The following is a 23,330-nucleotide window of genomic DNA, read 5'->3' as shown; positions in this document are numbered from 1 at the left end:
GACAGTATGAGTTGAGATTGCTGATTTCCTTTTTTATGATGATCGTCAAGCGTCAATGTGGAATTTCCTACATTTATGTTTCACATATATGACACGTGTTAAAATAAGATTTTTTTCGTACAAGACTAGTCGTACGTCATATTTTAAGCTTAGACATAATGATTTGGAGAGACAATTTTTTTTTTAATATACTACAGGAATTTTTTAGGATTAAAATAGTTTTCTGAGATTCTGCTGTATGAGAAATAAAATCCGGTACTTACTACGACCCAAAAGATGTTGGGGTAATGTTATCGAAAAAGCTTATAAAAGGTGCAGATGTTCTACATTAGGGTCTATATAAATTAATATTTAACAAGACAAATCATGTTTAACAAAGTTTAATTTCAAGAATTATTATTTTTGTTGTACTTCCTCCATTACATCACAGTGTTAATTTTAAAGAAGCATACATAATTATACTTACACCTGAGGACGAAAGATTCATCATACATTTATTTTGAAATATTTCAAATTAAGTCATACGAACTTGTTTCTTGGGTTTCTTTTGTTGATTAAGAGTCAAGTTCACAACTGTGATTTTTAAACGTATGTTATCAAAATCATTTCAAACGGACAATGGAAAACACTCACAATATGATTGAAACAGTGATGTTTGTTGAATCACTATCCTGAAGTGACAGACTTCTTCTTAATTTTTTTCTGAAACCAAAAAAAATTTTTTTTTATCGGCAAAGTTTTTATTCTCATTGCATTTTATACAGAAAGTTCGAAATCAAGTGGCGCGGTAGATCTACATGTCAGTTTGTGTAGCAGACGAGCCTGTTTACCGCGCTATTTATGTACGTCTAAATTCGTCTTCCAAATTTCCTAAATCAATAAAAAAATACTTAACACTGCTACACACCTGATATTTCGTAATAATTCGACATTTTTAACGTTAAACTATGATTTACACAAAAAATCTGGACAAGAACTATCGTTAAACATCGTTTTTACAAGGTTTGTCAATGCAAAATGGTGATTTTATTATTTTCCAGTTTTCTTCCAGTCCGAAAAATTCAGACTCTTAATTTAGTCGCAAGTCAGTATGGATATCACATAGAGATATAAGAATATAGCAAGTCAATACAACGCAAGAATATTGCACAAATACATTATTTCAGTCATAATTTACTTTAAAAATGTAATAGTGTATGAAAATAAGGTAATAACTGTGAGTACCAGTAGGCAGGAGAAGCAAGAAAGCCACAAGAAATATACTACATAAATATGATCCTGAGTACACGGTGGTCTAGCGCACTAGTCACGACATTAGTAATCCGTTAGTCTGGGTTTAATCTTGATTAGAACGAAACTTTTTAATTGACCAAGTGATTTTAATAAGCAAAAGATTATGACGTTTTGTATTAAATTAAAGAAAACGAGTAAACTTAATTAAAAAATTGTAAATTTCAACATGACATCATCTACGTAAGCGCCAAAATTTGAAAATAACCGTTATTTTTCGTTCATGAGGAAAAATTTGAAATATGTTTTAATATGTACATTTACATTTTCAATATGTTCATTTACATTTAAATTTTACATTTTTACCCGTACTTTTTCACGAAAGATCCCAATTAAGTAATGGACATTGCTTGCTTACCTCCTTCTTGATCTGGTAATTTATTTCTTCGGTTATAAACTTATTCATATTTTTGATGGCCTCCGCTTTTTTAGCTTCTGTCAAAGACGGTTTATGCGTTGCAAACCAGGTTAAGCACTCTGAAACAATTTTTTACAACTGTTAAGTACTGTAGTATGTAATTTTTTTAAATTCATAGTTATTATTCGTGCGAAGCGTGCACTTTATCCACATAAAATTAATGCAAAAACCAACGAAAGTACAAATGCCTCAATCAGGGTTTATCACTATCAAAGTTAAAGACCGGCTTTCTTCGCATCGTATGTGAATAGACCATTATTAATAGGCCATTATTCATACTTACAATGAAAATTTTGAGAAATGTGAATACAACATTTCAAATGTTACGATAATGTCTAGCCAACGTACTTACGGGCAGTAATTTTTTTCCACACACTTGTAATCATAAAATTTTTATTTTGAAAAGAATTAACTGATTGTTGCATGATTGTTGGTCTTTGTCTTCCACACAAATATTACTTTCTCCTATCACGCATCTAGCACTCCACAGGTAAAATAATTGAATAATTGAAATGTTCTTATATACATATTACTATTATTTTCATAAGTTACACTAATACTTGAATTTTTGTTAATAACAGCGACTGACATTTTCTCTACTGCTTTAGTTACTATATTTTAATAATGATAAAATAATTTCTTACGATCGCTCCATACAGTTAATTGTAATTTAAGTCTTTGAATTATTGCTTTTTACTATTACAGAGAAATTAATAGAAACAATCTTGTATGCATTATATATGAATTACCTTTTAAACAATTCACAGTATCATCAGGAATAACTTCTCTTCGACTTCCACTACTAGTCCCGCACTCTCGTGTTTTTGTCAGACATAGACAATTACTCTTGGTGTATATTCTATTAATACACTGCTATAATGACAAAATAAAAATTCCAGATACAAAATCCATGTGGATTGTTCCATATGGATCCATCCAAATAAAAATCTATATGGAAATCCACATGGATAAGTCTATATAAAAATCCATATGGATAATTACTCTTATCGTATATTTTATTGTTACAATGATATTCTGGCAATATAAAAATTCCAGTTATAAAATCCATATGGATTGATTTATATGAATCTATCCATATAGAAATCTTCATTTAAATGTTTTCTAAATATTATTAGTGCCACATGCATTTTACACTTATGCTGAATGCAGGTATAGCAAATGGTTCTGTCTGTATAAAAATCCATATGGAAATCCATATAGATAAATCTATATGAAACTCTATTCGGATAATTACTCTTATTGTGTATTCTATTCTTACACTGCTATAATGACAAAATAAAAATTCCAGATAAAAATCCATATGGATTGTTCCATATGGATCCATCCATATGGAAATCTTCAATCCAATAAATGCGGAATATCATTAGTGCTATATGCATTTTACGCTTATGCTTAATGCAGTGATGACAAACGCATACGTCTATGTGAAAATCCATATGGATTACTCCACATGGAAATTTAATTGGATGAATCTATATGGAAATCCATATGGATTTTGTTCCAAAACGCCATATGGATTTCCTTATGGAAAATCCATATGGATTTCCATATGGATCCTTTTGATTGGGTATATATCACTAAGAGAGAAAAATGTTATTTTTATATAGTAGAGCCAATTTTCAAATGTTCTTGTGCCTGCTTATCCCCTTCCATTGTTAGAGTTTATGACTATTTACCTATGAATGATCATTTATAGTGTATCAGCCTCCAAGTATACTAACCTTGGGGAGGTATGTACACTATCAGGAATATATAAATACATTTCATTTAGAATGGTATGTGGTCATTATGTGTGTATATGTATATAATTATTGATGTCAACCTGGTGTGTGGATTAGTTATCCTGGTACTGATGCAGTGTTTCAAGACACACAACCGACTAAACATCTGGTCCATGGTGCGTTCTTTTCTATATGATGAGGATTTATTCATTTTGGACAATATGCTTGGTGCAGCATAATTTACCTCGTAGTTCTTTGGTGCATGTTAATGCTTACCTGGTGATGATGCTGTTGAATATGGTAACATTCTTGGTTTCATAGACTTGACTTGTTTGTACTTAGGTGCAAGGTTTACTGTCCTGGTGATGACATGTGTGTACATGCTAGCAGAAGGAGAATCATACACCGAAGCAAAAAAAATTTTTGTAAAATAAGTGATAGCTGACAATAAAAATTCATAATCTTCAGAAATGAAACTGGTAATGAAGTTATATATAATAGTATTATTTATGTTTCCTTAGCTGAGCAAGCATCGGTGATTAAAAAATAAATGGTTTTTTTTAGTATTTTTAAAACTGAGATAATCAAGTATCAAGAACACTATGTACGAATAGTAATATTTTGGTTTATAAAATGATTAAATAAAAGTTTCCTCAACTTTTTATAGGCTTTTTACAAATCCATCGTATTTTCAGTCCTCAGTCAGTTATCACTTATTTTACAAAAATTTTTTTTTGCTTCGGTGTATGATTCTCCTTCTGCTAGCATGTACACACATGTCATCACCAGGACAGTAAACCTTGCACCTAAGTACAAACAAGTCAAGTCTATGAAACCAAGAATGTTACCATATTCAACAGCATCATCACCAGGTAAGCATTAACATGCACCAAAGAACTACGAGGTAAATTATGCTGCACCAAGCATATTGTCCAAAATGAATAAATCCTCATCATATAGAAAAGAACGCACCATGGACCAGATGTTTAGTCGGTTGTGTGTCTTGAAACACTGCATCAGTACCAGGATAACTAATCCACACACCAGGTTGACATCAATAATTATATACATATACACACATAATGACCACATACCATTCTAAATGAAATGTATTTATATATTCCTGATAGTGTACATACCTCCCCAAGGTTAGTATACTTGGAGGCTGATACACTATAAATGATCATTCATAGGTAAATAGTCATAAACTCTAACAATGGAAGGGGATAAGCAGGCACAAGAACATTTGAAAATTGGCTCTACTATATAAAAATAACATTTTTCTCTCTTAGTGATATATATGCTAATGTCCTTTATGTTATTCTGAGTATGTGTGGTGTTAAAAGTCGTCTCTAGGAGAAAACCATCACGCTTATCACCAGCAGGTCAAATCTACTATAAAGAGCTCCCAGTATTCACCAACCATTATTGCCAAGAACAAAAAAATGAGCCTCAACACCGGCAAGTTAAGTCAGCTGAACGATGCATTCTCTTTTTTCCTGTGTAACATCAAAGCTAGGGAAATTATCAAACCTACTCTTGCATAGTGCAAACAGATCAAGTTTGCTGCATGGGGTACGTTGTCCTGGGTAATTGCATAGTCACCAAGGAACTGGTCAGCTGGACAGCTAAGATGCATGGATCAAGTTAGCCTGAATGACTGCATCATCACCAGGACAACGAACACTCCCCCAGCACATGCACGTTAACTTTTTTTAAATGAAGTAGGTTTACTTTAGTGACTGAATCGTCGCATTGTCAAAACGATCAACCTATATCTGTAGTGTTAAAACCGCGTCGGCTGCTGCTCGGCTTGTTTACACATGTCTATATATGTTATGAATATATATAGTACGATAAATATATATATGTATATATACATATATATATACATACCTATATATATATATATATATATATATATATATATATATATATATATATATATATATATATACCTATATATATATATATATATATATATATATATATATATATATATATATATATACCTATATATACATATATATATATACATACCTATATATACATATACTGTCTACCCTGCTCATTTCCCGAGCGAGCCTCTATTCACACTTGAGTGAGACTGGACAGGGTACTTACCCCCTCCACGCTTCCAGAGTCTTATAAGACTGGATGAGAAACAACCGATTTAGTGCAGTAATGACGTTATTGCCTTCGATATTACATATCGCTTTTTTTTTATACACGAGTCCTACAAACTCATTAAGTAATTTGAAAAATTTTAGGAGCAACTACAAAAATTTTAATTGATGAAGAAAATAAATTTCAAGGTCTCTATTTTTGTACGGAACACATGAAAAAAAATATGGCAAGGTTTCCCGAAATTCTACTAATTGATGGAACATACAAGATTTTTAAAAACAAATACACTCTGATGTTAATTGTTATCGAGGATAATAATGGTCGCACACAAGTTGTTGGTGTTGGGATTCTCAGTAATGAAACAAAACCAGTCGTTAAATGGTTCATAGAATCATTTTATAAATCACATTTCGAAGCTTGCCAAAAAACAATCGGTGTGATGACTGATAAGGATATGACAGAACGGACAGTCATTAAAGAAGTATTTAAAAACGTAAACATGTTCATTTGTCAGTTCCACACTTTGAGAACTTTTTCTCGGGAGATTTGTACAAATAAAATGAAAATTACTTTACAAGAGAGAGAAGAAGCTTTAAAAATAATTGATAGAATGGTGAAAAGTTCAAATGAAAATGAATATGAATGGAACTATAAACAACTTAAAGAGAGGACTCCAAAAATAGTTCAAGAATATTTCGAAAAAAATTGGGCACCGATTAAAAAAGAGTGGACAAAATTCAACATCCTTAAATCAAATTTTGGGAATCTTACAAATAATCGTATCGAAAGTATCAATAGTAAGCTAAAAGGTTATTTATATAAGTATAATTCACTCTGTCAATTCATAACTGATTTTTTTGAATGGAATCAACATCGTCTAGATGAAGCTGATTACACAGATATTCAAAGAAAATTAAAAGAAAATGTACATTCAGTACAAAAAACAGACTTGGGTAAAACCCAATTGAAATACATGGCATTTCTAACTCCTTATGCAGCACAAAAAATTGAAGATTAACTTAAAAAATTTTTATTCGTCTCTTTTGTCAAAATTAATTTTGCTGAAAAAAAGTGTCTATTCAACATGAACAATGAGACTTTAATAACTAATACACAAATGTGTCAATGCATTAGTAACTAGAGTATGGACTTACCGTGCCGCCATATCTTTGCAGCACGGCGTTTGTTTAATTTATCACTATTTGATGAAAAATTATGCCACCGTCGCTGGTGGGAAAAAAAAGCTGGTACTCTAACAGATCAAAATTTCTTCAATACCTACTCATCATCAAGTCACCATGAACCCACACCAATGAATAATGTTAAAACAATAAAAACTCCAAGAAAATTAGATATAAATGAAAAAAGAAGACAACTAAAAATACGAACTGATGAAATAATAGACGTAATATCTGTACAAAATAATGAAAAATATAGAACTAATATAAAGCATTTAGATACAATGCTGAGTTTACTAAAAGATAACAAAAAAATACATATTGTTGAAAAAGTATCAGACAACATATTATTACAAACTTCTGAAGAGGATCAAAGTATTGAAAATTTGTTTAAACATTTACATATTTAAGAAAAAAAAAAAAATCTTGTAATAAACTTAAAAAATGTGAAAACACCAAAACCTCAAAAAATAATTGGACAGGTAAAAGGAGCTTAGTTGTCGTATCAGATACAAAAAAAACCGATCAAAAAAAGGAAACCCATTTCAGATATATGATTTTTAAAATTATTAGTCGTCTTACAAAAATTAGATAATAACACATTAAAATAAAACATTGATCTATGTTTTCCAAACAAAATAAGAAATGTGTGCAATTTAACATGCGATTATTCGTGTACAAAAAAATAAATGTATAATTATGAAAGTTTTTAAAAATAAGCATTGTATTGTTAACAAAACATACGTATTGTAACCATATTCAAATTTTTTTCTATTATTTATGTAGATTGTCACTTTTAGTAATAAAAGATGTAAAATGAATTTTATGTACTTTTATAAATAAATTTCAAACTGTGTATTTTAATACAATTTACAGAAAAAACAACTTGAATAGAACAAAATCATCATTTCTAACTTAAAATCCTATATTATATATTCTACAATGTATACTTTAATGTAAAACGATTGTACTTACAACACTTTACCTATTGAAAGTGAGAGCCTGGAAAACTACACTTTGACAAAAAATAAAAATTAGGTGGATTTTTATTAGTTTATAAACAAAAAATATACATACCTTATAAAATTAGCATGTAAACATTAATTTTCTTTCTTCAAGTAAAATGTGATTATAGAGACATGTTCACCCAAATACAAGAATAAAATTTTATGTAGGCTTTTACGTGCATATTTTTTAGTGATGAAATATGCCACAATGTTTAATGGCATTAATAAAGAAATCCAGGGACTTATAACGAATGCAGTGAATCACAAAAACATATTCTAAATATGATAAATATGAGAATATACACATTGAGCTGAAGTAAGTAATAATACATTAGTACTCTGATTATACATAAACTAACGTGTAACAAGGCTTACGTGCAAGTGCCAATTAATGTTTCTAATACTTGCGTCCAAGTGCTAATTGATATGTTCTAATTCTAATAGCCGTAAGCTGATATATATGCCTAAAAGCTCACGTGAGCGCGAACTTGCGTATAAAAACAAAATAATGCTTACAGACTTTACGTGCCCGTAAGCATACGTACCTGTAAGCTTACGTACCTGCAAGCTTTACGTGCTAATCGAAGCAAATTGTATGTTCTTAGTTTTTACGTGCCCGTAATCATACGTGCCCGTAAGTATACGTACCTGTAAGCTTACGTTCAAATTAAAGCGAATTAGATGTTTTTAGTTTCTACGTGCCCGTAAGTATACGTACCTGTAAGCTTACGTACCTTTAAGCTTACGTTCAAATTAAAGCGAATTAGATGTTTTTAGTTTTTACGTGCCCGTAAGTATACGTACCTGTAAGCTTACGTACCTGCAAGCTTACGTTCAAATTAAAGCGAATTAGATGTTTCTAGTTTTTACGTGCCCGTAAGCATACGTGCCCGTAAGTATACGTACCTATAAGCTTACGTTCAAATTAAAGCGAATTAGATGTTTTTAGTTTTTACGTGCCCGTTAGTATACGTACCTGTAAGCTTACGTACCTGTAAGCTTACGTTCAAATTAAAGCGAATTAGATGTTTGCAGTTTTTACGTGCCCGTAAGCATACGTGCCCGTAAGCTGACGTGGCTGTAAGTAAGCAACTTATCTGTAAAGTGACGTATTTTGAAGATTACGTGTCCGTAAGCTTATGCGTGCCTATAAGAGTACATGTGTGTGTATGAAAGCACAATTTTTATTTTTACTTGTCTGATACCTAAATAAAAATTTATATATCTACGTATCATCACGTGTGCGAACTTCACTTTAAGTGGACGTACTTCATTTAAAAAAGTAGCGTTTTTCTTTAAAATTCCTAACCTTTTATCCACGTAATTACGTGGATTTGGTGCGAAGAGCCTAGGACAATGAGCCGAATCGGACGTTCAGCCGAAAACTCGGACATTGAGCCGAACAAACAAAAGCATACGTAATGCAGCCAACTGAAGCGGGCCAAACTCAAATCGTATTGAAAATAGGTAATGTCAGCCTGCGCGCACAAACTGCAGATGGCGCGGCTGCATCTAAAAAGCTTGCCCGACAAAGTTAGCGTTTTTTTCACATCGGGGCTATCGAGTGCGACGTCTAGGTATGTGGACTCGCTGCAGACGGTGTCTAGGTGGTGCTCCCCAGGAAGTGAAGCTTTTTTCACGTCTGGGCTATCTAGTGCGACGTCTAGGTATGTGGACTCACCGCAGACGGTGTCTAGGTGGTGCTCCCCAGGAAGTGAAGCTTTTTTCACGTCTGGGCTATCGAGTGGGACGTCTAGGTATGTGGACCCACCGCAGACGTTGTCTAGGAGGTGCTCCCCAGGAAGTGAAGCTTTTTTTCACGTCTGGGCTATCGAGTGGGACGTCTAGGTATGTGGACCCGCCGCAGACGTTGTCTAGGCAGTGCTCCCCAGGAAGTGAAGCTTTTTTCACGTCTGGGCTATCGAATGGGAAGTCTAGGTATGTGGATAGTTAAGTTGTAGATCGTTAAAAAATATACACTTAGATGTATTTTAATACATGTCTGATACTCTGAAAATTGATGAAAATATTATGACGTGTCTAAAAATTATTTCGTCTAATACAATTTGTGTTTTATATGTACATATGGTGAAAAAATATTGAAGATCATGTGGTTCTACGTTTGAGAATACACAATTATATCTAAAATGTAACTATTACAGTATAAATAAAGATAATTTACAAAAACATCTAAAAGCTAATGTTATAGTGGTAATAATGAGGATTCAAAAAAATTTTTTACTCAAGAATATGATTATACTTTTTCCTCAGGCAAAATAAATGACAATTATACTTTGGATAATAATTTTTTTTTCTCTATAAATTGAGCCACTTCTTTTAAAAAATTTTTTAATTCATACTTTGACATGAAAAACAACTAATACTACTACTGGAAAAATACATATGTTTAAGCGTAAAATATTGCATTTACGTATTTTATTATTCAGATTCAAACAATGACAACAATGGTAACAGAAACGTCGCATAACTTGATCAAGTAGAGAGCGAAAACGAATTACAGGAGGAACAAATCATACCAAAAGGTTTAAATACACTAATTATAATATATTAATACTATAGATGAGGTAATAGATATAAACTAGAGTTCCCTAACAAATATGTGTTTAAACTATTATATATTTAAAAAAAAAAATTTTTTTTTAACAGCAAATAAGAAATGGGAGCATTGGAAAGTGAGCACAGGAGTTCAAGACAAGGACAAAATAAGCTTGAAAATGAAAATAATCCGACTAAAATGAAGAGAATTCACTAAGTTTGCCCGCTAGGATATACTTGTTTATGTAGAATGTGTAAATACTGGTTGTATGTCGTTTTATTTAGGTAAAAAATTTATAGTACTATAAATTATGAAAATCTCTGGCATCCATAACTATGATATTTCATACAAATATCACAAAAGAGAAGAGTTTAGAGTGCCTTATAGTTTTGCTAGAAAAATAAGTGTATATATTTTTGTATTAGGAAGACCTCCTAGATACCAACTTTGGTCAGTATATGTGTACCCAGGCATCACACTCGATAGCCAAGACGAAAAAAAAGCTTCACGTCCTAACGAGTACTTTCTACACGCCACCTGTGGTGAGTGTATATATACCTAGACATCGCCCTCGATAGCCCAGGTGTGAAAAAAGCTTCACTTCCTAGAGAGTACCTCCTAGACACCGTCTGCGGTGGGTCCACATACCTAGACGTCCCACTCGATAGCCCAGACTTAAAAAAAGCTTTACTTCCTAGGGAGTACCTCCTAGACAACGTCGGCGGCAGGTCCACATGCCTAGACGTCCCACTCGATAGCCCAGACGTGAAAAAAGCTTCACTTCCTGGGGAGCACCACCTAGACACCGTCTGCAGCGAGTCCACATACCAAGACGTCACACTAGATAGCCCAGACTTGAAAAAAGCTTTAATTCCTGGGGAGCACCACCTAGACACCGTCAGTGGCGAGTCCACATACCTAGACGTCGCACTAGATAGCCCAGACTTGAAAAAAGCTTTAATTCCTGGGGAGTAACTCCTAGACAACGTCTGCAGCGGGTCCACATACCTAGACGTCTCACTCGATAGCCCAGACGTGAAAAAAGCTTCATTTCCTGGGGAGCACCGCATAGATACCGTCTGCGGAGAGTCCACATACCTAGACGTCGCACTAGATAGCCCAGACGTGAAAAAAGCTTCACTTCCTGGGGAGCACCTCCTAGACAACGTCTGCGGCAGGTCCACATACCTAGACGTCCCACTCGATAGCCCCGATGTGAAAAAAACGCTAACTTTGTCGGGCAAGCTTTTTAGATGCAGCCGCGCCATCTGCAGTTTGTGCGCGCAGGCTGACATTACCTATTTTTAATACGATTTGAGTTTGGCCCGCTTGAGTTGGCTGCATTGCGTATGCTTTTGGTTGTTCGGCTCAATGTCCGAGTTTTCGGCTGAACGTCCGATTCGGCTCATCGTCCGATTCGGCTCATTGTCCTAGGCTCGGTGCGAATAGACACAGCGTTTTTTTTTGTTTTGTTTGATTTAATTGCAGGAAAAGTAAATCATAACTTTGTGACTGGAAACTTGTGGGAATTACTCATTTGTTAGCAATCCCACGTTAAAGTCCTGCTTGATTTATATACAAATTTAAGAGAGACAAAAAAATGTACAAAAAGAGAATAAAAAAACAAGCACTGCAACTCACCAAACACTGTTGGGCTTATAACTGAAATATGCAGTTTACTTGTCAGATCTGCTTAGCAGCTACTTGTCAAACTACTAGCACTAACAGTAGTATCTTTGCTCACCTCATCGTTTGACTTGGTGAAAAAGGCCACAGTTGGTTGAAGAGAAGTCAAGGTCAAGCCATTGGTCAGTACTTATAAGTACCAGCATTAACGTTGGCTTGGCTCCTGGTATCTCAGTTATCAGCACCGGTACAGGAGACAGGAATGACAGAACAGACAACACAGAGCATTTAACCACTATATAGCGCAACAATCAGCTGGTAAATATTATATACACACATGTATATATATGGCTACATTATAAATGACTAGTGACTATAGTATTTGAGAACCACTGTCGTAACAGACGACGCTTTTGGCTGTCGCGCAGCCGCGACCAAAAAGCAGTCCCCCTACCACTCTTCTTAGACGGGAGAGTGGTGGGGGGACCACTTTTTGCCATCTTGAAGCCAACAGTATCGGCGCTTCTCTTACGCCGAAGCTACGGCAGTACAGCAGTGCCACCTGCGAGTTAACAGCGGTACCGATAGTTTTTCAGTGTACGTCTAACGTCACCCACGAAGTGAAAGTCGTGCGCCTGCTTGTGGAAAAAGTTACCAACGGCTTTCATTATCAAGTAGCAATCGTCGGCGAACGTGGCAGAGAATTGTTTGACAAAAACTACTAATTAGGTAAGTGCTTTTTATTTTTAGTACGACCCTGATGCTAAATTTTCTTATTTTTATTCATGCCGAATGCAAATTCGTCATTCATCTATGAGGACGAGACACATTAGCGCAAAGCCATTAATTGCTCCGTGTACGGCTCTTTTTAGCACGGCTCTGTTTTTTTGTTGACGTAAATTGAGGAGCTGGAAACGAAAAGGGCGCATAAGTTGAGAAACACGTAAAAGTATTATCCAAGGAGTAAATTTTTCAAACTCAACATATCGATTTTTAAAAAATACTAGCTTGTATAGAATGAAAATCCACACCTTTTTTACATTTACAACTTTTTGAATCAAGTCGTACTTTTTGAGATAAGAAATAAAAACCGCATTTCTTGAAAACTCAAATTCAATCACTTTTAAAAACATAAATTGCTGTTTCTCAGTCAATTATGATCGAAATCGTTTAAAATTTAGTACGGGTACGTGGAATGCCTCAGCGCTACCGATGAATTAATCAGATTTAGTTAAATTTTTTATAATTAATTAATATTTAATTAGAAGTAGGTAGTGCACGGATTACGAAGGTTGTCAACTTCAATGAAATAAATTGTGCGGGAAAGTTTCAACTTGACAAAACTTTCAGCGACAAAGTTGTTCCTCAATATTCGAAGAAGTTTTCCTAAAAGTTTCAAATCGATTTATCAAAAAACAGCCGAGATAGAGACCTTTTTGTAACAACGTGCACAGATGGTAGGCAATAAGCTGTCATCGGCATGCAGCAGATGGCCTAACCTGATTGTCTTTAATTCTTTACAAGATTTCATCATTTATATTATTCATTTCAGGAGCGTAGGTATTCTTGAAGAACAGCCGGAATATAGAACTTTGTATAAATATAACGTGCACAGCTGACAATAACTGAGCCACGGCGGTCGCCCAGCTCAACAACACCATCAGGTTAGGCCGTCTGCTGCATGCCAGTGACAGCTTATTGCCTACCATCCGTGCACGTTGTTACAAAAAGTTCTCTATCTCGGCTGTTTTTTGATAAATCGATTTAAAACTTTTAGGAAAACTTCTTCGAATATTAACGAACAACTTTGTCGCTGAAAGTTTTGTCAAGCTGAAACTTTCCCGCACACTTTATTTCATTGAAGTTGACAACCTTCGTAATCCGTGCACTACCTACTTCTAATTAAATATTAATTAATTATAAAAAATTCAACTAAATCTGATTAATTCATCGGTAGTGCTGAGGCATTCCACGTACCCGTACTAAATTTCAAACGATTTCGATCATAATTGACTGAGAAACAGCAATTTATGTTTTTAAAAGTGATTGAATTTGAGTTTTCAAGAAATGCGGTTTTTATTTCTTATCTCAAAAAGTACGACTTGATTCGAAAAGTTGTAAATGTTAAAAAGGTGTGGATTTTCATTCTATACAAGCTAGTATTTTTTAAAAATCGATATGGTGAGTTTGAAAAATTTACTCCTTGGACAATACTTTTACGTGTTTCTCAACTTATGCGCCCTTTTCGTTTCCAGCTCCTCAATTTATGTTAATACCCTTAAAGTGCCCCTTTTTAATCATCCAATTCATATCATGCATGATGTAGATTTTTATAATAGTTTTTTTTCACAGCTTGATACATTGAAAAATTTAAGTATGACAATGTGCTATATTATTTGTATTTAATACTGGATTTAGTTTTACTATTTAAAATCAACGACAATAGTTTTTCAAACCTTGAGGTTAACAAAAAGCCACAAAACAAATTTTAGAATCGTATATTTACTTTAATAAATTTTAAAAACTAATTTATCACTGTACTGCTCATTATGTAGCTCAAAAACCTAATTATTCAATAGAACAGTGGTTATCAGTACTTTGTTCAATTCTCTAATCTGAAGAAAGTAGCGCGTGTCGCAAGGCGTATAGGTTAGAAAAGGCGCATGGATGCATATAGCAATATATTTATCGTACGCGTCCGAGGCCACTACGTCGAATACGTCGATACCCTCGGTGGTACTTTTTTTTAATGTTATTGTAACAAAATCTCACTCTTTTTTCTGCCAGTATGTTGTTTGCAATATACGTATTGAATTTCTACTCCTTTGTCTAAAATTTATAGCTATAATTATGCCTATGAATAATATAGCTTTTATTATAGCTACAATGGTATATATTTATAGCTATAATCAACAACAACGTATCTATACATTTTTGTGAATAGTAGTTGTAAAATGTAGGTGTTCAGTTATAAATTTTTCGCGTATTTTAAGAAAAAGTTGTTTTTAATTCTCGTTTTTTAAAAGTTATATCAGCCATGAAAGGCGTTATTATGTGGATGATAACTTAAAAATTAGGGTATTCAAGAACTTTCGAGGAATATTAAAAAGTTTATATAAACAAATAAACTTATTCTTTTTCTTCTTATTAGAAAGTACTTGAAGCCCTCAGTTTTTAAGTTGTCATCCACGTAATAACGCCTTTTACGTTTGAACTAACTTTAAAAAAAAAAAAATCAGTTTTAGAAATAGTTTTAGTTTAATATTCGCTATAATTCACAATAATTCATAGGTACATTGTAGTTGACTTTAGCTATGGACGTAAGTCATTATAGCTACAACTATAAAGCTATTATCTCTATAGGTGTAACCATAGCTATAAATTTTCAACTGAGTCCCTATTTCTAATCTAGATTTATAGTTTATCCAGTGTTTTCTTCTGTGTTATCATATACATTATGTTCATGGTATATGCCTTTTTCCTCATTCATTATATTCATTCGAATTTTACGAACTTTCTATCTTAATCTTACATTGTAATGAAGTCTATTCTGCCATGGGGGCGCTCGTCATCACATGAGGTACTCTGTACACCTTAGTATATCTATATTTTATGTGAGGCTCATCACGCATCGTAATATATATATATACGAAATACACGTGTGTGGCGAGTACCTAATGTGATGGCGAGCGTCCCCAGTGGCGGAAAATAGCTCCCATTTTTATCTGCAATTGTACATATCTATATTTTGTTTCTTTATGGGTATGCTTAGTTCTGTATATGAATACGATATTTTCCTAAATCTTGTCGTTTCTCCAAATGGATTAAAAACAGATATCGTATTATTCTTGAGTCGTTCTCGAAATCGGTAACATCGTCCTTGTCTTGATTTGTACTCGACTTTCTTGATAACTCTTGATCTTGAGTTGTGTATACATATATATATATATATATATATGTATGTATGTATGTATATTGTGACTTAACATTTAAAATGTTTTTAAAAATTCAAACGAATTTTTAATTTAAGTGAAAACTTTTGTGTCATGGTTTTTAATTTATACATTTATGTCTAATTAATACACATTTACTGTAATAATCACTAACAATCTTACAATTCAACATGTTTTGGAAAATTCACGTGCATTTTTAATCCTAACGAAAGATTGGTATTACTTTTTGTTAAAAATTAAATTACCATAATATAACTTTGAATTTTCAAAAGAATTTTTAATTTGCCTCGCATTTCTGTTAATTAGTATTATTTATTAATAAAATATGCCTCTATCCAAGAAAGCACCAGCAATATGCAATAAGAAAAACATTTTCTTAGGGGAACAAGTATTAATGATTAAAATCTCAACTATTGATTATTAGCATTATTTGTTTATAAAGTAAGTCCACGGGCGAGCCAGCATTGACAATTAGACACAAAATTGCTTATAAGTATCATTTTACAACATAATGTGCCGTTCGCCGACTTATTTTTTAATACATTTTTTCCTAAACGAGCAAGTATCGGCTATTATAAAATTAACTGTCTTGTAGTATTAATAATAAACAAAATATGAACTGCTAGTCACCGATGCTTGCTTGTTGACACGTACCTTTTTCAAATTAATAATTGTAATAAACCGTTGAGTTTGCTTATTACTGATACTTGGGTATCTTGGGGCACATTTAATTATTAAACAGTATTAAAAAAACAATTAGTTTTCCAATAGTCAATGTTTGCTTTACCTAAGGGCACATTTTATTCATGATCAATACTAAAGAACAGGTGGGTTTTTAATCGGCGATGCTCATGCTCACGTCACAGCATATTTTCTTATTAAATAATACTGAAAAGCAGCTAGGTTTCTAAACACTAACGCTTGCATGTCCAAGGAAACAATTTATTTATTAGTTATACTTAAATACATTTGTCAACGTATTTTATAAATAACAATCTTTTCTTGATTAAATAATAACAAGTATTTGTATTGATACTGCAATAATAAAGTAAATAAATTTTTTTCAGAATTATATATTTTATTAAATTAGATTAATATGAGATATAAGTTCAGATAAAAAAATATTTTCTTATTTATTTGATTAACGGGCTAGAAGTCCAATTACGAAGCATAAGAAGAAATAGGGGTGAGGTGCTGAGCGCACACATGAATCAAAAATAGATTGATAACGACAATAATAAGTTAATTAAGTTAGTTTTCACTGTCTTCATTAAGTAGAAGAAAAATAATGAGTCACTAGTAGCATTGCTACACTGCGAATTCGCGGTTAACACCTACTTAGCTGCCTTTTACATAGCTAATACTTTCCTGGAATATATAATGTACCCAAAATATGGTTAATTCGATATAATACAATGACCTCTGTATACAAAAATAGTATTTTGGAATTAATAATTTTTTTATGTAATATTAGGCCTAGCTTCTTCTGAATTATTAAAGTTGTTTTATAATTTTAATCAAGTATTTAATTTAAAATTCAAAAAACTTTTAAATTTTAAATTTTTAACGTGTTGTTTTAATTTCGTTATGTTTTTGAATTTTTAATCACGTATAGTATTTCCTTTTCAAAGAATACTTGTATTTTAAAGTAATGGACTTTTTTTTAATTTAAATCCCTACTTTACAAATATTATAAGTCACTGTGTTAAATGTAAGAATGTCTCTAAGATATTTTTAAAATCAGATTTTGAAATTTCGTTACGTATTTTTAGTTTTCTCTAATCATATGTGTACTGATTGTGCCTGAATTTTTTTAACAGTGTAATAATTGTAAGATAATAGGTCAGTTATATGATTAGTCTTTTAAATTCGAGAGAAAAATTAAGATGACTTTCATTTTTAGAAAAAAAAAACTTTAGAAACACTGTTAAAAAATTTTAAAGTATTATTAGTAGTTAAAAAACATATCAAGATATAAATAAAACGAAAGAACAAGTGAATAAATAAAAACTTGCCTTCTCCCGTTTCTGTGGCTTCCTGATGAGATTGGTCATTTAATTAATTGCACAGTAAAACTCCTTTTGATATTAAATACAATATTTTACTCATAAAATCGTAAGACCGAGCTGAACAAATATTACTTACTGTTGTACTTTGATGCTACGGTATAAACGTTACATCTATGTATTCAGAGTGAAATTTGAAGCCAATCAACAAGCACAAAACGCTTTACTTATAAAAGTTTTTAAATTTTGTAGCAAACCAAACGTTGTCGGCAGGAATAACATCTATTACTTGGGCTCAACGCTCAGGCCACCAACGATGATACCTGGGAGTTCACTATATAACTAAAGCTGGACAACTGGAGATGATTACCCCTAGACGTAAACTTGGCGGTTTTAGATATAAATGCGCCATCTGCCCCTGTGTCAATAGAGAACAAATACGAGCTTCTCGTTCTAAAAGAATTCTTCGTCCAACCATCACTGAGGTTTACTGGTCTTGCCAGTGCACCACGAGCAAAAGATTTGGATTTCTATCAACTTGCTCTCTGACCAATTTTAATTTATCTCACATTTTCTTTTCATTTTACAGTAATTACGTAAAGAAAATTCCCTTTCAGCCACTGTGCGCACATCAACAGACGGACTCATTATCCCGTAATTGAATTCCCGTAACAAGAAGACAAGCAAGTATACATTCTTATGATTCACAAACTTTGACGAATCCTTCACCTTTTGTCTTGATAAGAGAGAAAAAAAAATTACCATCTAATCTGATTTTTATGTTTTATAGTACTTCTAACAAAAAATCATCTCTGAAACATAATATTTCAGTCTTGCAGAAGAGTTAACATCATGAAGGTTTTAAGATCATCACTCATTTTCTATGGTTGTAAGTAAGTTAATATTTTTTTATTTAATTATTTCGGCGAATTAATTTTTTTGTTACTAGTATTTTGTGCACCAAGTTTTTTGTACTAGGTCATATTTCATTTTGTGGCAGTAGATTTTATATTCTTTAATAGCTAAAATCATAATCATGCAGAAAAGTTTTTGATAGCAAAGTCAGCTGCGAAGGATAGTGATCTTAGGTAACCAGTATAAGTAACGTGTATCTTTAGATGTTGAAAGCTCTTGTGATGTCTACAAATGTGTTTAATTTTAAAAATAAAGAGAAAAGTGTAAAATAAATGCAAGTGTTAGGATGTTAAAAAGGACAAATAGGGACAACAAAATAAAAGGTACGTTTTGGTAAGTATCAAAAAGTTTTTATAGACCTTCATTAGTGTTTCCATTTCTAATATAATAATTTATTAATACTTCACAGATACTTCCAAAAGTAAGAAAAGCAAATACAAAATTTAATCCTTACCATACTTAACGTATTCTTAACTTTTTTCTTGCTTGATGAATACAAGAATCATGTAAGATATTAAGTAACATACTTTCAATGCAGCATCGTTTTTTATTAGAGACAAATGCTATTGTAAGAGATCGAAATCTACGAGATGGTCATAAAATACTTTCTTTGCACCGTTGAAAACTTTCGGTGTATCTAAACTTTTAATCGGCATTCTTAACAAAGTGATTGTGGTGAATAATGTATACAATAGATGACAATACTGCACTTAAACATACAAGGACAATGGAATAAGAGGTTTGTATACGTAACTATTAACACGTTTTTATAGGCCTGTTTATGTGCCTATCATTCGGAAATTATTGATTTTGATCAATTCAAACACACTTCTTAACAAGATTAAAAGCAAGTATAAATTTTTATTATTTTCTAATTTTTACTTATTCTTTACGTGTTTGATTTTTTGGGAAGAAGAAAAATTATTTATAAGACTACATTTATTATAAGGTAAATAAATCGTAGATTTTATCGTATAACAGACTTCTAACGTCAATGATCTTATTTTTTACTTAAGTTAAATAATAGTATATTTGTATTATAGATAATTTTAAAATGTCTATAAATAAAATCATTTATTTTTAAAATCATTTATGATACTATTTTTATCGTGAGTTAAATGGAGCATGGTTTTCAAGGTTCAACCGAATGCTAATACCAGCAATAGTATTTTTAAGGTTAGTTAAGTGCTACTTTTTTTGTGTTTCACTTAATTTCAGTACGTCTATAATTTTAAACGTATATTTATTATTAAATGGTTATTGTGAATACTGTATACAAGTGTTTTTACTGTTCGGCAAGAACGAGTACGGACAAAAAAACGAATGGTTTGTATTAGTTATTATCGATAAGTTTTTACAGAACTTCATGAGTGCCCCCATAAATCCCATAATGAATATCAGTATTTGTACATATTTTACAAAAACATCGAACAACAAGATAAGTGAGAATATATTTATATTTTTTTCGATTTTTTTCGTAATCTCTACGAATTTTGCTGCCTAGTGGAAATAAAGCTTATCTGAAAAATTATGGATCATAAGTTTACTGCATTTTAGTGTTTTTGGTATAGATAAATGCTATCGTCAGTAATCAAATTATGCATGTAATTTTAAACAGTTTTCTTTGCGCGTCGAAAAATTTTTGTAATTCTAAAAGTATAATTAACTTAATTAACAAAGTAATTGTGGTAAATAAAAAAAAAAATAAATTACAAAACAAAGTTTAGATGAACAAGGATAACGGAACAACAGGTACGTATACGTGACTAATTCAAAGTTTTTGTAGTCTAGTTTCGTGTCTCTCACCTGAAAATTAATAATTTTAATTAATCCAAATTATTCAATAGGATAAAAGGCAAGTATAGATTTTTACTATTTTCCATCTTTTACGTATTTTTTACGTATGTTGTTTTCTTGGAGTTAAAAAAATTATTCATGGTACTATTTTTATGGTGAGTTGAATAGAGCATGGTTTTAAAGGTTTAACTGAATGCTTATATTAGTTGTTACCATCTGGGGAATTATTTTATTGATTATTGTATATTAAAATAATTATTTTCCTCAAACTAGATCGTTTCTACATAAATTTGAATTATGAAATTTCGTGGGCAGCTCCGACTTCCAACTTAGTACGTGATAGTACCACCTATCGCTCGCTAGGTGGCGACCACTAGTCTTCAGCGAAAATCGCAAGTAAGAAAGAGACGTAAAGTATATAAGACGGACTGGGTGACGACTGATAAGGTATGATCAGAGATTTGCAAATACGTGCAATGCATATCTCTTAAGCCACTCGACTGACTTAAAGCAGTGGTAGATAAATACATATTCAATAAATATCACTGTACTTCCCTCAAACCTTCCGTAGTCGCATCTTTGGATCTGGGTGCTCATGACCTCGCCACCTTCAACTCTAGGAGTGGAGACAGTTGACCCCTGTATGGTGCGAGTTTGACTTAACTTTCCCGTCAAAGGTGCAAAGACTTCTGCGTGTCCTTGCAACAGTTAAAAGAGGCCAGTACGTTCTACTCCAGTGAATTGATGTCGAATCTGATCTAAGTTTAGAGCTGTTTGCTGATTCTCCCAAGATGGGCGTGACACAAATGAGATAGTTGTTCGTTGGCTACTTCCGAAGTATAGCACTCCCCTCGTCAAATCCAAGATAGATTTCTCCGTGTACAGTGTTGTTAGACCCAGGACCATTTAATGTCGTAGGTCTAGTGCTATGAGGAAGCTAAATTTGAATTACTTTTCCTGAATCCGTAGGTCAAGACAAACACTGCCGGAGGTCGTGAGAGTTGCATTACCACAAGCCAAGTCACACTGTTGAGTATAGGGTGTGATCTTCTCCTGTCCCGAAAGTAGTGAGGGATGTACAAAATTATCGGTAGATGCTTGGTCGACCAGAGCAGCTATTTCTGGCTGACCCAGTCCAACCATAATTTTTTGTAGTGGTTGGTGGGGCATGCTGGTGACATTTATTGCCGGCGTCTCTCCGGAGCGCCTGTTGCCAGCTCCCCTGACACTTCAGTTTCATTTTCCGGGAGAGTTGAGGCTCGAGCTATTTGAATGGGACAGTCCTTGTGAAGGTGGTAATCGGGACAGAAGTGGCACTTGGGTGGCCAAGTGTTTGGGTTGGCTCCAGTAGAGGTAGTCACTGAGGTTTGCTTGGCGTTAATACCAGACTTCTTGCCCCGTGTCTTCGTGAGGTCTCCTTCGTCTTTTTCCAACTGGACTTCCATAGTGAGAAGATCCGCGTAGATCTTGAATGTATGGCTTTGGAGAAACTGACGAATAGATGGACGAATGAGCTCGACGACCATGGTGGTTGTTACTTCTTCCTTGGCTGCAGGACTGATTCTTTTAAACAGAAGGTACTTCTCCTGCAGAAATGCTGCTACTGGTTTCTTCTCTATTTGATGTTTGGAATATAGCTTGGAATGTATTTTTCCCTGGATCGCCGGACTGTCGAAGCGTGCCCGAAGAAGCTCCCCAAATTGTTTGAAGGTGAAAGACAGATATTTATAAACCTGCCACCATTTTTCGGTGTCGCCACGAAGCCCTTTTTTTGCTACCAAAGTCTGTTGGGTATCCAGGGTGCGATGAGCCTTGAAATAGAGTTCACATTGGGAGAGAAAGACCTCCGGGTCTTCATGGTTGCAAGCTCCATACGTAGGTAGCTCGGGTAACGAATAACTCCGCAATACTGGACAAGGACAAATATAAAAAAAAATGAGGTGTGAAAAAGGTTTTTGTAGATCTCGAGGTAGATCTTTATTAGGGCTTTCATTTCTAATATCAGGATTTATTATTATTTAACAGATATGTTTAACAGCAAGAAAAACGAGTATACATTTTTATTATTTACTATATTTTACTTATTTGTTACGTTTTCTGTTATCTGATGAGGAGTAAAATCATCTGAAATATTATGTAGCATAACTTAAATACAGCATAGTTTTTTGTATAGACAAATCCTACCATTAGTAATTGAATTCTACAAGATGGTTCGGAACTTTTTCTTTGCGCCTCGGAATCTTTTGGTATATCTTAAATTTTAATCGATTTTTTTAATAGAGTGATTGTGGTAAATAATGTATACAAGTGATGATAATATTAAGTTTGGGCAATTAGGGATGTTAAAATGAAATGTATGTATAAGTGACCATTTAAAAGTTTTTATAGACCTGTTTAAGTACCTCTAACACTGAAATTAGTGATTTAAATCAAGTCAAAGATACTTTATAAAAAAAGAAAAGGTTGTATAAATTTCTATCGTTTACTAACTTTTACGTACTCTCAACGTGTTCCGTTTGTTAGAAAAAAGAAAAAATTCTATATAATGTTTGTTATAAGATGTATAAATTATAGTTCTTATGGTTAAACCGACTGCTAATGTCAGTGATCTTATTTTGCAAGTTAGTTAATTGCTACTTATCTTATTATTGGAAATTTTTAGGATATCCGTAATTTTTTTCGTTTTTTTTTTTAACCAAGTGGTTATTGTGAAT

The 23,330-nt window shown here is 32.9% G+C and overlaps 1 protein-coding gene across 1 annotated transcript; it reads right to left on the bottom strand.

The window, feature by feature from the left end:
* Positions 1-481: 481 nt before the first annotated feature.
* LOC149373340 (uncharacterized) lies at positions 482-21,786 on the bottom strand. Its single transcript, XM_089597468.1, has 4 exons — positions 21,598-21,786; positions 2,458-2,581; positions 1,649-1,767; positions 482-702 (listed from the first exon to the last, which is right to left on the bottom strand). The coding sequence occupies exons 1-4, from the start codon at positions 21,784-21,786 to the stop codon at positions 667-669; spliced, it is 468 nt and encodes a 155-aa protein (XP_089453594.1). The 3' UTR covers positions 482-666.
* Between the last annotated feature and the right edge of the window lie 1,544 nt (positions 21,787-23,330).

This window comes from Copidosoma floridanum, unplaced genomic scaffold, assembly GCF_036245765.1.
Source record: "Copidosoma floridanum isolate Cflo_tuat_1 unplaced genomic scaffold, Cflo_Japanese_pri ptg000032l, whole genome shotgun sequence".
NCBI lineage: Eukaryota > Metazoa > Arthropoda > Insecta > Hymenoptera > Encyrtidae > Copidosoma > Copidosoma floridanum.
The sequence above is the reverse complement of the archived record's forward strand: the minus strand, read 5'-3'. Positions and strand labels throughout refer to the sequence as shown.